The 15,260-nt window shown below is 42.9% G+C and overlaps 1 protein-coding gene across 2 annotated transcripts in view; it reads right to left on the minus strand.

Annotated features, from left to right (window-relative positions):
- LUC7L3 (LUC7 like 3 pre-mRNA splicing factor) overlaps positions 1 to 15,260 on the minus strand; it is a 229,806-nt gene that overhangs the window by 69,643 nt on the left and 144,903 nt on the right. For both annotated transcript variants that reach the window (XM_086930848.1, XM_086930847.1), the window contains exons 7-8: positions 5,591 to 5,752; positions 3,677 to 3,942 (exon numbers count right to left, since the gene is read on the minus strand). In XM_086930848.1, coding sequence (XP_086786974.1) covers positions 3,677 to 3,942; positions 5,591 to 5,752 — 428 coding nt within the window. The remainder of the gene's footprint in view (positions 1 to 3,676; positions 3,943 to 5,590; positions 5,753 to 15,260) is intronic.

The raw sequence follows: 15,260 nt of genomic DNA on the forward strand, positions 1-15,260 counted from the left end.
TTCTTGGTCTTTGGAGAAGGCAGCCAGTCCTTCCATGGTTTTTTAGGTCGCTGGGCCCACAGGACGAGTCACTTTTTGGAGCAGGTTTCTTCCATGGCTGCAGACAGGCCGGTAGGACTGGGGCCAAGTCATTTTTCGCCTGGAGACTTCAGTGCGGGTACGACACTTAGGTCCTCCATCTTCTTTAGGTCACCAGGAATCTAAGAATCAAGGGTCCTGGATGCCCCTAAATACTCAATTTAGGTGTGTTACAGGTGCTGAAAGGTGGTAGCCAATGCACTACTTACCTTTAGGGTCACTACACCCTTTGTATGTCCACTCCCTTTGGGGAGGGGGCATACCCCTAATGCTATTGGCTGAAATTCTCTCAAACAATATTGAGAATTTTCAAAGGAGGAGGGACACTTCAGCTCAGGGCTCCTTAGGGGTGGTCCTGGATGAAAGGGGACTCACCCCTCCTGCTCTAAATTCCCCCTCCCCCCGACCATTCTGCCAAAAGTGGGGCTTGGTTAGGAGGAAGGAATATCCACTAGCTGGAGAGGCCCTGGTTAACATAAAGAGCAGGAAGCCTTTGAATTATGTTCCTGCTTGGGGGTAGGTGTGAACCACCTCCACCCAGAGCAGGCTTTGTTTCTGACCCACGAAAGCACAAGGCTCCTACCTCAGGTGGTCAGAAACAGGTCTGGAAAGGGCAGGCTGGTGCAGCCAGTCAGCCACACAGTAGTAGTTTGGTAGGTGTTCAGGGGGCACCTCTGAGGTGCCATCTGTGGGCATTTAATAATGATTCCAACACGGACATCAGTGTGGGCTCATTAATCTGAGATGTTTGGTATGAAACATTTTAAGACCCGGTGAAGCCATCATGGAGTTGTGGAACTCGTATTAACAAGCTCCCAGCCCATATACTCAGTATGGCTACACTATGCACTTATACTGTCCAAGAAATGACTTAGACACTATATGAGCATATCTGCTCATGCAGTTATAACCTCACAAGAGATATAGTGCACCCTGGCTTAGGGATGTAAGGCCTGCTGTAGGGAGTGACATACCTATGCCTCTTGCAGTGCTGGCAGGCCAGGCACACAGGTACATGTGCCAGGTCGACTTCACTCTTAGCTGCACTAAAACACGCAGCCTGCAGTGTGCATGTCTTTGGTGAGGCTCTCTTAGTGTGGCATAATACATGCTGCAGCAATTAGAGACCCCCTCTGGTCACAATGCCCGTGGTACCAATGGTACCTTTTACAAGAGCATTATATGTGGGCCAGAGGAGAGTGCCAATTGGGGAAAGAAAGGTACAGTTTTGAAATGGATCACAGGCACTGGGAACTTGATTAAGAGGAACCGGTGCACATTCAGTCGAAGTTGTATTCAGAGGCAGGCACAAAGTGGGGGGTAACAACACCCAAAGTAGTACTTTCCTACACAAGGTAGACAAATGTGATACTACTCCCTTACCTTTCCCAATAAATTTGTTGATTTACTGGCTTCTCGTTTAATGAAAAAAGCAAATTAAACCTAGCCAATTCAGTATATAAATAGGGTTAAAAAGTTTTTTCAAATCAACAAAAGAGCATATTATATATATATTCTAGTCCGCATTTAGTACTGACCATCCTATGAGATCAGAATGAGAAAAGACTCGCCGCGTCAGCATGGTGGAATAGAGGACCAACCATCTATTTGTTTTCTTTTTCTCACTCAACACAATTAGGATTCAGAAAAAAACCATAACCATACTGTAGAAAAGAGCTGGTGTTGTGGGCAGAGGAAGGTTCATGTATAACTATTATTATTATAGATATTTGTAGAGAGCACAGCTACCCATGTAGAGACTTTCTGGCGCTGAACTATTTGTAACTGCTTTCTGATGTCATGATTCAAAAGAAAAAAGATCTGGTATTGGTTGATTACAGGAAATTCTGTACATCCCAGGAGGTTTTCTTGCAGGTTTAGATGACATAAAAGCAGACCATCCTAGCAAACCTAGTAGAGGAAGACAAATTGTTTTAATTAAGGCTTCATTACATGCCTAATTAGTCGATGTGGGTCATTTAGCAGCAGACTAAACCTACAAATGCAGAGATGTTGCAGCCAAGGGTCACAGAAAAGAACTACATTAAGAACTGCTTTTTGATGAGTTGATCTTCATTCCTCTAACCAGGCCATGTGCCAGTGATTGTATCTGGATCAGTTTCTCCAGCCAGAGATCAAATTAAAGACTGTAATGTAGACCAGATCCTCTCAACAGAGTATCTGTCACTTTCCTCCATCACACACTTCCCAAATATTATTAAACCTTTTCTGAGCAGTATTCCTTTTTGAAATGTCAAATTAAAACCTTTTTCTTCACATCCTTTTCCTAATTCCTCTTCTCTAACCTATACATGTTGTTTTAGTTTAACTTTACAAATGACATAAAACACTATTTCATTAAAAGTGAATAAATAAAATCCTGCATCCACCCTCACAAGCAGAGCCACCTCTACACAATCCCTTACACCAGAGGCACAAACAATCTTCTGCTGAAGCCTAGGAGATTCCGGAAGGAAAAAACTTATAAACGCTCCTTCTCAGGAATGGCACCCAGAATCTGGAACTCACTCCCTCCTGAAATCAGGCTCATCTCCTCCACTATTCGTTTTAAGAAAGTAAAAGCTATCCTCATGGCTAAATACACCTGAACTACCACTTCGGACTCTTAAAGAATCTGCACAGATCCCTTCTACCTGTTCGACCTCTCTGCTTATTTGTATTATTTGTTTTATTGCCTTACAACTATTTGTACTGTTAGCTCTAACGACTTACCTGTTTGGCTATGATCATGTACCCTCTCTTTGTAAAGCGCTCTGATATCTGCAAAGATCTTGTTCGCGCTATATAAAACTTTCAAAATAAAATAAATAAATAAATTAAATAAATAAATAAATACTAAGTGGTTTATTTCAACTATCACTGCAGCAGTTGCTTTGATTGGAAAAGCTCCACGTAGCACAATTTCTAGAACTATAGATTCACAAGGTACTTTTGCTTGTATTCTGCTGCCAGAATGGACATAGACATAGCTCCGAACATGAGCTATATGTATTTTTTGTTGAAGAAAAAGTACTTCACCAGGGACATACTCTCTCCCCCCCCCCCCCCCTCCCACACTCTACAACGAACCAGGAGAAAAGCTGCTAAATTAGATTTTTTGATCTTTTTCGGACTGTTGCTCCAAAATGAAAATGATGCAGCTGCTGTATGGAGCAGAGAAACATTCTGTCTACTTTAACACAATGGTGTCAAGATTAAGCTCGTAGTGTAACACTTACCTGTCTCTATGTCCCACTTTATATTTCCTAGCCAAAAGTGAAACTGAAAAACCGACTTACAACTAGACGTTTTAATTGTGGTTTAAAAATTAATTTTAGAAAGAGAAACTTCAATACAGGCAGAGATTTTCTATGTTTATAAATTCAATGAAGATCCCCACGGAGGAGAACTGGGTTTAATAGTGAACTTCTCCTTTCTGGCGATTCCCACCTGTGGATCTATCCATCTAAAAAGCGTGTGCCCACTTAGAATGCAACGATATTACAGCACAGCGTTTCACGGTAAACCTCACTTTTTAATTGGACTTTGAAAATACTTCAAATAACAATTTATCATTAACTGATAGATGTTCACAAACCTGCTGCGTCTTCGATCACGGCTTCTTGAGCTTCGGTGGTCACGTGACCTACTGCTTCGCCGGTCAGAGGTTTTGCTTGAATGTCTACTGCGAGATTCACTTCTTTTCTGCCTTTCCCGATGCCGAGCCTTTTCTTTTTCTTCTTCCTCCTCTCTGCGTTTATTTCTCTCTTTTTCTTCTCTTTCACGCTCCCTTTCATCTCTTTCCCTTTCTTTCTGCAAACGTTCATCACGCTCAGGTTCCTCAGTTCTCTTACGCATTTTTGTCTATTAAGAATTCCCACAAACATGAAAACTCAAGTTTAAGATCTAGACAGTAACATTGCCTACAATTTTAAACTAAATTATAATCTGATAACAGATTCAGGCCACAAAGTGCAAGGACATCTGTCAAACTGATTTTTAAAGTTTCTTACCTGCAAGATTAGTTCTTTCAAAAGAGTAGCATTATGAGATTTGTGTACAGAGAACAGTTTCTCTGATCACCAAACTGGACCTCAAACACCCAAATTTGAATTATAGTAAAAAGTTTCTAATATCCTCCCAGCTAAAATGATTTATTTAAAGTAAAAACTACAGCACCTTGGAAGAAATATGCCTGCTTTTCTAAAGTTTAGATCTAGGAAGACAGAACTGTTTTCGGCTCAGAAAGATCGAACCAAGAAAAGTCATTTTACTCCAGCCCTTTTAGTAGGTAATGAACCACACGCAATCAGCGAGGAAGAGAGAACTGCTTATTAACGGGGCAAGGGTGATTTAGAAAAGGCGCTTTCGAATTCATGGCATGTGGAAAGCCTGCCTTTCTTTCTTTCACCAGTTTGAGGACCTCATGATTATATAATAACTTGGTATACAAAACAGTGTATAAAACAAAGAGAAGAACAGTTCTTGATGATACGGATTTATTTCCAGTGCTTGGACCTCTTCTTTATGCAATCTTGTAAGCTTTAGCCACCACATGTTTCGTAACATTTGGGGTAGGAGGTGTCCGCCCAAAACGTTCTTAAGACTCTTAAATTGCGGGGTCCTTATTATCCAGGTGTGCTTGCAATTCTCAATATAATGCATTCGGTCTCCCTATGTCCAAGAAGCAATGTGTACAACGCTATTCCCTGGAGAGTCCTTCCAGAGATAATAAGTCTGTGGCATAACCTGAGATCCGTAGAGTACAGAGCGATGACCGTTGTCAGATTAACCACCTTCTTGATATCTCCTCAAAATAATTAAATGGGTGGTTCCCGCAAAAATAGGTTAAATTGCTACTCTATGCTGTTCCAAATGAATATCCGTATTCGGAGGACAGCGGTAAAGTCCTCTTATATATCGTGTTTGATTCTCTCTGGAAGCCGGGAGAGTCCTCTCTGGGCAAGTTCACAGTGCTCACTCACGTCTTTAGACGCTGAAGAGCAGCTGTCTCGAGCGACAAACTTGCCCATTCTATCAGAAAAATACTGGCTTTTAACAACGTAACAAGACAGGGTTCCTTGCTCAGATAGATAAAAAAAGTTACATCAACTGACCGTGCTAGTCATTGTGATTCGTTATCAGTAACTGTTGCTTCCTATGTTTTTCGATACATTTAACGACTGACCAAACAGTTCACTGTAATCATGGATTGTCTTTATTTTTGACGGGACTGTATGTAAAAAATAAATATATTTCAGGCAAAGGATTGCATCAATGATGAAAGTGCTTCAAGGTTAGGTTTTAACTGTAACGGGAATTTCTTTCTCCCTCTTTCACTGGGTTACCGATCCACACCTGTAGGAATAGATGCTCAATGCCTACTTATTAGTTACTCAGTTACACAAGGAACCCCCTCTTTCCATTTTAGTAAGAATTAAAGAATAGGGGATACGCCATAAAACATGGAAAAGCGGACAACTTAATCACAAAATAGTTAAACAAGGCTTACTTTTAACTCTTCAACAGTGGATTTTATTTTGGCATAACCCATGTGCTGCTTTCCCATCAAATGGTCATCTACTCTGGACTGTGCATCTCCTACAATTAAAAAGGCTCCACACACTTCACATACTTCCATTTGCTTCTCCTGGACTGCAAAGCTCTCAATTGTCTGAAATGAAAACACAATCAGTTAATGACTTTAACATGCAGCTCCATCACATTTTGCAGCCAGTTTCTGTGCATTATTCGACAGCCACGTCAATGTTAAAGACTTTTACGCTGGATGGTGGCCATGCTAAAAAAACGGTGCCACCCCAAACAATATGCACATATGTAAGATAGATACCACATACAGAAAAGGCACTTTTACTTAGCACATGTGCTGCATTTAGGTACCTAATATAGAAGCACATGCTTTGCATATTTGTACCATTTGGTAGTAGGATTCTAAAACAGCTTGTTTTCCATATTTTAAGGATGTCTATCCTATAGGTCATCCGCTAGAAGCTAAGACATGCTTCTTTTTAGATGCACTCGTGTCAACTCATGGTCAAACAATGGGATTTTACACGAGGGGTGTGAAAACTGCAAATCTAGCACTACAGAAATGTGATATATTCCGGTGCTTTACACAAATTAGCGAGCACAATGTAATTGTTGACATTGCATTAAGGTAAAAGTGGATTTGCATCACAAATCCTTCAAGGCTGCAGCACCAACTTCACCATCTTAATCATTAGAAAACATGTATTAACAGTGCTTTGCTGTTTTATCTACTGGATACCAAGCCTCTGCTTGGTACAATTTTATTTGCAAACGTGCATTCGACAGGACTTTACATAACGCACAGAGTGAAGTTAATAAACACTTCACAAGAGCTTCTAATGCTGAAAGTTGTGAAACAACATTCTCGTAATGCTTGTCTGGCATATGATGTTGAAAGACATGTCAGTGTATTACAGCAGATTTGGGGAAATATTTTTTTTAAGTGGCGACAGTGTACATAATATCTGTTCTGTGAAATATACGTGATTTGTCTACTGATGAGGCCTGCAAGTCACAGAGCCATGAATCAAAGGGTTGCCTACAATAAAGGTTACCTTACACAAACTGTTACATTATTAGTGTGCATAGGCTCAGAAGAATGAAATGCTTCGATAATATTCCGTTATGCCACATACATGAAGCTAGCAAGAGCAAGGCACAAGCGTAAAACTCAATCAAAACCAATTAAATAACCAGTTCTATGTATGCATAATGATCCTTACATTTTACAAACATTGTATCAAGTTTATATAGACAGTAAGGCATAATATTATCAAATCATAATTGCCAAAGGGTACGAGGTATTACCAGCGATATTGGAATCCGCATTTACAAAAATATATTCAATAACACACTGAAAAACAGGCAATTCCAACAAGGCTAGGGAACACTTCTCTCCTGAAATGCCCATTAAGCAGCTCCTCCCACCGATAAGGTTACTACTGTAACAGGGAGACATATTTTAATTGTCTAAATCAGGGCTTACCAAAAGTTTTAGGCAACAACCCAATTTTTAGAACGATAAACTTTCACGAACCACTTAGCCTTTAAGGATATGAGAGGAGGCAAATTTATTTAAATAACTGCAATTGTTTGTAAAAATCATGACTTTGACCACGCCCTTCAATTATCATACTGTGACCAAGACATTGATCTGCAAACAAAAGTGCAACATGGACCCACAATGCATTCTATGGCCTAGGCCCAGACTCCATCAAAGGGCTGTTTCAGCACTATGTTCCCAGCAAGCAACTTAGGTCGGCTAACAAAAATCTTCTGATAGTTTCAAGGTTCAAGAAGGTTCGATGGGGAGGCAGGGCCTTTTCCCTTGCTGCTGCTACGCTGTGGAACTCCCTCCCAGATGATCTGTCGGGACAAGCGTCCCACACCCGCTCTCGCAGGGCTCTGAAGACCTGGCTCTTCACACAAATATCAGTCTGAGCATATCATTCTATTCTCTCCTGTAGCGACTTGACGCCCTGGGGCTAAGTTTGCACTCTATAAATTCAACATTCATTCATGGAGAACTACCCCGGGGTCCATAGAAGAACACCTTTCAGAGCAAGGTTGTGGCATGATCAATTCGTTCACTAATATCAAAAGGCTTTAAAAAAAAAATATTGGTGGTGATACCAGTGATTTTAGCAAATTTGAGAAACCCCTTCGGCAGCAGAGTATGGGGTAAGGCCTCGTATCCATTTTTGTGTTATACTAGGCCCAATGGTGTAATGTGGAATATATGGAGAATGTTATCATGTAAGCATATGTTTGTGGCATGTAGTGCTGTAGATTCACATAAGTCTGCTATCGAGTGTTGGGTTCGGAAGTTATTTTTCTTCGAAGAAGCTTTTCAAGTCACGAGGTGCAGTGACTCCTCTTGCATGGTCCTCAACTCCACTGTTAGATTGTTTTTCTGCTTGATGGGTGAGGACGGAGTGTAAAGGATGATGTATCTTAGTGAGGAGACCATGGAAATATAATGTAACTTAGTTAAATGCAACCCTCACAGGTTTCCGGAGAAGAGGGTGGGCGCATGTGAATTTACAGTAATACATGCTTTCAAGGTAAGTAACATTCACAGTTTGATTGCACATGTGGCTGTAAAAAAACGTGCTCAACAGACTTTAAAGCTTTTCTCCTCCCAAAGAGGTAGCAAATCTGTGAAGGGTGCATTTGTTTGAAATAATGTGTGAAAAGTGCTTGGCCCACATTGGTTTGCTGATGGGCCATGACATCTACACAGTAATGTTTTGTAAATGTGTTCTATGTAGTCCATGCAGCTACTTTACATATTCCAGCCATGGGTACATTGCCTAAGAAAGCCACAGTGGCTCCCTTTTGGGAGTAGAATGAGCTTTTGGAGCAATAGGTAGAGCTCGTAAATGCATTCGCATAACAGGTTTGGATGCATTTTACAATCCATCGTAAAAATGTCTGATTTAGAAATTGCTCTTCCTTTTTGGAACTTGTTGAATGCAAGAAAGATTTATTGGGTCTTTCTGAATGGTTCAGATCTATGAATACAGTACACAAGTGCCCTTATGGATGGGTCATTACTTCCATGGGATTATTTAATGAATAAAGTAGGCACAAGTTTGTCGAGATTTAAATATATTCAGATCTCCAGCTGGTCACAGTCATATAAAGAGCAGCCAGCACGGATTAGTAAGCTGCCTATAGGTGGTTATAGTGATTTGGTAACTTGCCTCTTGGACAGCCCAGTGGCAAAGAAAGAAATTTCACGTTGGTACAATAAAATAATCGATGAAATAGATGCCAACTTTCATCTACCGACATCACTATGGGCTGAACTAATGCCAGGCTTAGATGTGGAAGAGCTTTGGATAGCTTCCTGCTCAACGCTCTGGGACCTAGTTAAACCCGCGTGGCTTCGTAGGAACCACCTCTTTACTATACATAGGGCATACTATTCCCCCCATAGGTTGACTAAGTTCTCTCTAACAGGCCCAGTTTTATGCCCAAGATGCGGGTTAATCGCAGCATCAGACATCCATATGTTTTATGAATGTCCAAATGTATCCGCTTATTGGGAAGCCATTAGGAATAAGCTATCACAATCTTTGGGTGAACATATCTCTATAGACCTCGCTCTTGTTATACTTGGTCTTAAAAGTAAAACCCGCAACGCCGCAACCAATCTGCTATTTTATTCCATTCTAGCGGCACGTAGGGAGATATGTAGACATTGGAAAGATGCTCAACCGCCTACAGTGCATGAATGGCGAGCGTCACTTTTTCAAATCTCCAAACTCGATCTCGCCAGAGCAGGAAATCCCAATAGGAGAGCTTTTTGGGCTATGCTTGGATAGCAGTGACAAGCCTGTTTTTTTTTTTTTTTTTTTTCCCCCCAGGTACCATGATTAACGCGCGCATTGCTTATTTTTGCTACCATGACTAACAGTCTTGGTGTTATGGGGGTCTCGATAACTCGGGCACTATCTACTAAGGCACAGCCCTAAGCAAAATCATGTCTGGCCTGTGTGAATGGTGCTGATGGGAATTGGTCTTCCTCCCTCCCGAACGAATTCTCCCACCAGTTATAAGCTGAGACAGCACAGAACACGACCATTCGCCTTTTTGCTCTGTGGCGGTCTTTTGGTTTTGATAGATTGGAGCTATGCACGCAAATGAGGACAAAAAAAAAAAAAAAAAAGGGAACAAGTGCCCTTTTCACATCTAATGTGTGTAATGATACTTCTGCAACTGAATCGCGTCAAGGAAAGAATACAGGCAACTCAAATTGGTTTAAGTGAAATTGTGAAACCACTTTTGGGGTGATATGTAGTACCACCTTGCCTTAGAAAAAAAAAATCATAGAGCTAATACCTTAAGCTCACTGATATGTTGGAGTGAAGTGATTGCAACGAGAAATGCAACTTTGCATGAAAGGTATTGGAGGGGACATTGAGATTCCAAACGGGAGTAGGTGAGACTGGGTGGAATAACTTAAGTCCCAGTAAAAAGGCTTTGATTACAGCAATACTGAAAATAGAGGTGTGTTCTCTATTGTGTAGATATGCAGAAACTGTAGTTAAGTGTATTTTTATGCAAGTGAAAGCTAACCCTGAGGTTTATAAATGCAACAAGTAACAAACAATATATTTAGGTTGTGAAGGTAAAGGGTCAATATCCTTTGAATGGCAATTGTGTACAAAGTGTTACCACTTTGCTGCATAACAGGCTCTAGATGTGGGTCTCCAGGATTCTTTTAGAGTAACCATACATTGCAGAGGTACGTTTATATATCCTAATTATAATAACTCATGAACCAGATCACAAGTTTGAGCAACCTCAGATAAGGATGTCTTACCGCTCCCTGGTGTTGTGTTAGAAGGTCCTGCCAGTTGGAAAGCCCCTGACGTGAGACTACTTATAGTTCTAGAAGTGTGGTAAGCCATGACTGACTGACTGAAATATTTGTAAAGCGCACGAATGCCGCGGCGTCTTGGCGCTGTAAGATACAGAAAGGAGAGGAAAGCAGTGCGGCAGATAGGTTTAGGTAAAGAGCCAGGTCTTTAGATCCTTCCTGAAGCTCATTTTAGATTTTTGGGCGCGTAATGCTGGGGGAAGTGAGTTCCATATTTTAGCCGCCTGGTAGGAGAATGACTTTCCTCCCCATCGGGCTCTGTTTATTCTGGGCTGGCAGACTAGGTCATGGGTGGCTGACCTCAGCGTTCGCGAGGGTACATATCGTGGCAGTAGATTAATGAAGTCGTCAGGTCCCTTACCATGTAGAGATCTATGTACCAAGCAAAGAGCCTTGAATTGAATACGGCGCCTAACCGGGAGCCAGTGAATCTCCCGAATGGCTTTGGATGTAGGGTGGCGTTTGGGGAGGTTCAGTAAGGCCCTGGCCGCCGCATTCTGGATTGCCTGCAGTTTGGACAGTTGTTTTTCTCCTGCTCCCAGATAGAGGGAGTTACAGTAGTCTATCCGGGACATTACGAGGGCTCCCATCACCGTCTTTCTTAACATGATCGGGATGTAGGGTAAAACTTTTCTGAGCACCTTGATGCTGTAGAAACAGGCCAAAGTCACCTGATTAACCTGGGCTTTACATGAGAGATCTTTATCTAATAGAAAGCCAAGGTTTCTGACCTTGTCTACAGGGAGAGGGCAAGCTCCTGCTTCGGGGGGCCACCATAGGTCACTCCAGATAGATGGTTTATGACCGACCTCTATGATTTTGGTTTTGTCCGTGTTCAGTCTAAAATTGCGGCTCATCCAGTTCTTCACCCCAGCAAGGCAGTTTCTAAAGCGTTCCGCCGTTGCTTCGATGGACTGTGAGATTGACACAATAATTTGAGTGTCATCGGCGTAAGACACCAGTTGTAGGTCATGGGATCTGATCAAGGCTGCTAGAGGAGTGACATATAGGTTGAATAATGTAGGCGACAACGTCGATCCTTGTGGGACCCCACCCGGAAGGGAAAATTCAGTCGATTGTAATCCATTCCAGATCACTTGGTTAGTGCGAGCGCCTAGAAAAGAGGCGATAAGGGCCAGAGCAGTGTCGGTGAAACCTAGGGAGGTTAGTGTTTTTAGTAGGACAGAGTGTTTTACAGTGTCGAAGGCCGCCGTAAGGTCTAATAATATCAGGGCCGACCGACCACCCTCGTCCATGGTTTTACGTATCTTTTCGGTGGCCATGATAAGAGCTGATTCCGTGGAGTGTAGGGGTCTAAAGCCATGCTGTGACGGATCTAGCAGATTCTTTTCATCCACATGTCTCATGATTTCCTGATTCATGGCTTTTTCCAGGATTTTTGCAGGTAAAGGCAGACAGGAAATGGGACGGTAGTGTTTGGGCTCAGAGGGATCAAGGGTGTCCTTCTTAAGAATAGGTCCGATACAGGCCATCTTCCAGCTTTTAGGGAATTTACCTTGAAGAATAATTTTATTAAGCAGGGGAGTCAGGATATTTGCGATGCTCTCAGGGATCAGATGCAGTACATAGGGGGGGGCAAGGATCCAGCGGGGAGCCAGATTTCATCTGGATGAGTCGGTCACAAACTTGCTTCTTCTCTAGTACGGAAAAACTGGAGAAGCAGGAGGTGGTCATAGTGGACTGTCCGACTTCATTGGTGGATGTATCGGATACCATGGTGCTGAGGTCATCATATACCGTTTGTACTTTAGTTTGAAAAAAGGTGGCAATTCCATTAACAAAGCTCTGATCTGGACTAAAAACTGTATCCCAGGGGTTTTTTATTAAATGGGCTACAGTTTTGAATAGTTCCCTGGAAGAGGAACTATGGTTGTCTGGCCGAAGCTAACATACCAGAAACTGAAGCAATATGAGAGGTGGAAAAGTGTATGCAAATATCCCTGACCAACTTGTACATATTGCATTGCCCTTGGACTAAGGGTGTTGGAACATGGAGGCAAAGTTTGGGCATTTTGCTTTTCCTGCAGTTGCAAATAGGTCTATATGTGGTTGACCCCACTGTTGGAAGAATGTGACCTCCCACTCAAACTTGTTGTTGTATTCTGCTGAGAAGATCTGCAAGTTGGTTGGTCACCCACTTCCAGCATGCACTCCTCTAAGAGGTGAATGTTGTGCAGAAGAGTATACATCCAAATGTTTTGGGATAGGCGAGATAGCTTGAGTGATTTGGAGCCTCGTCTTTGCAGATAATACATGGTAGTCATGTTATCTGTTTTGATGAGAAGGATTAGTTACTTACCTGTAATCCTAGTTCTCTTCCAGGGGATACTCATTAATAGTCATAAGCACTGAATAGAGTAGCAAGCTCATACCCACCAGAAGCGGGCGAACAGATAAAAGCATAGCCACACTTTTAAATCACAGTGTTTAACTAGAAGTAGCAAACAAATTTCTGAGTGATGATTGTCCCACTTGTGCATCAGTCTGCGCATCAGAATCCAAACAGTAATGGCGTGTAAACGTATGCACTGAACGCCAAGTAGCTGCTTTACATATCTCTGACAAAGCCACATTCCTAAGGAGAGCTGTGGTAGAAGCTTTTCCCCTCGTAGAATGAGCCCTAGGTCGACCTAATAAAGACTTGTGGGCTAGCTGATAAGCCAGTAAGATACATGACACTATCCATCTAGAAATGGATCTCTTGGATGCTGCCAAACCAGTATTCGTAGGACCATAGTTCACAAACAGACGGTCCGTGCGTCTCAAAGACTTTGTTTTATCTAAGTAAAATTTCAAAACCCTTTTCAGATCTAATGAATGTAAAGTCTGTTCTGCCGGACTCGAAGGGTTCGGAAAGAAAGTAGGCAATGTTATGGATTGGTTAATATGAAAATCCGACACCACCTTAGGTAGGAAAGCAGGATGAGTCCTGAGCACCACTCTGTTTCCATGAAAAACTGTGTACGGTTCATTGCAACACAGAGCCTAGATTTCGCTCACCCTACGAGCAGAAGTGATGGCCACCAGGAATGCTACTTTCCAAGATAGGTGTTGCAAAGACGCTTTATGTATGGGCTCAAATGGGGGACCCATTAACTTAGTCAACACCACATTAAGCTCCCAAGGTGGAGAAGGAGACCTGACTGGAGGATACACCTTCCTTAACCCTTCCAGAAAATCCTTCACCACAGGCATCCGAAAGAAAGATATCTGTGTTGGCGATTTTCTATAAGCAGTTATTGCAGCAAGATGGACTTTGATAGAACTAAACTGCAAACCAGATTCAGCAAGGTAAAGAAGATAAGGCAAGATCACCTGTTCTTGACCATGAATAGGGTCAAGACCCTTACTCTGACACCAAAGGTAAAATCGTTTCCACTTAAATCCGTAGGATTGTCTTGTAGAAGGCCGCTTTGCCTCCTTAAGGATGTTCATACACTCCGAATTCAGCTGTAAGTGCCCTTATTGGATGACTTCAGGAGCCATGCTGCCAAGCGCAGGGAGGGCAGATTGGGATGAAACACTCGCCCCTCCTGTTTGGACAGAAGATCCGGGCGACATGGCAATCTCCTGTGTGGTATTATTGACAACTGGAGGAGATCTGGGAACCACCACTGGCGTGGCCATTCTGGGCAAATCAGTATAATTCTGGAGTGGGTCTTGTACAGCCGATTGATCACTGCTGGTATCAACAGTGTCGGTGGAAAAGCGTACAGCAAGTTTTGACACAGTCCATCAAAAGGGCATTCCCTTGAGACCCTTTCTGGTAGAACCTGGACGCGAAGACGGGGCATTTTGCGTTTGCTGCGTCTGCGAACAAATCGATGTCTGGTGTTCCCCAATCCTGGAAAATGCTGTGCGCGACGTCTTCGTTGAGAACCCAGTCGTGCGCTTCGACGAAGTCTCTGCTGAGGTCGTCTGCCTGTGAGTTGAGACTCCCCGGTAGGTGAATTGCTGTTATGGACAGGTCTCGTGAAAGTAACCAATGCCAGATGGTCTGGGCTTCTATGGAAAGAGTCCTGGATCTGGTACCCCCCTGCTTGTTTAAGTAATACATTGTAGTTGTATTGTCTGTTTGCACCAGGAGGGACTGAGTATGTAGCGATGGCGCCAGGGACTTGAGAGCAAGATGGACCGCTCTGAGTTCGAGTAGATTGATGTGATATCCTTTCTCGAAGTCTGACCATAGCCCTTGTACCTGAAGAGGGCCCATATGTGCCCCCCAGCCTTGGAGAGAAGCATCTGTTATCAGAGTCTGCGTTGGTGGGTCCTGATGAAAAGGAACTCCCTTCATCACGTGTACCTTCTTCATCCACCACCGGATGGAATCTCTTGCAGACTGTTGGAGATGAATTCGATCCTCCCAGCATCCCGTCCTCTGTTTCCACTGATCTTCCAGACACTGGTGTAGAGGACGCATCTGCAAACGTGCGTTTGGCACGATGAAAATGCATGACGCCATGGACCCCAGGAGAGTGGACACTTGCCGAACTGTCGGACGTGCAGACTGAAGGAGAAGCAAACACTTCGCCGTGATGGATGACCACCTCTCCTCCGAAGGACACTCGTTCTCTTCTTCCGTGTCCAACTGCGCACCCAGGTAGTGGATCTTCTGGGTGGGGTTCATTATGGACTTCTTGTAGTTGACTTGCAGACCCAACTTGCACATGAGTTGGAGGCATATCGACAGGTGTTCTTCTAGAAGCGATGGGGATGAACTCTT

This window comes from Lissotriton vulgaris, chromosome 7 (genome assembly GCF_964263255.1).
Source record: "Lissotriton vulgaris chromosome 7, aLisVul1.2, whole genome shotgun sequence".
In the NCBI taxonomy this organism is placed as follows: domain Eukaryota; kingdom Metazoa; phylum Chordata; class Amphibia; order Caudata; family Salamandridae; genus Lissotriton; species Lissotriton vulgaris.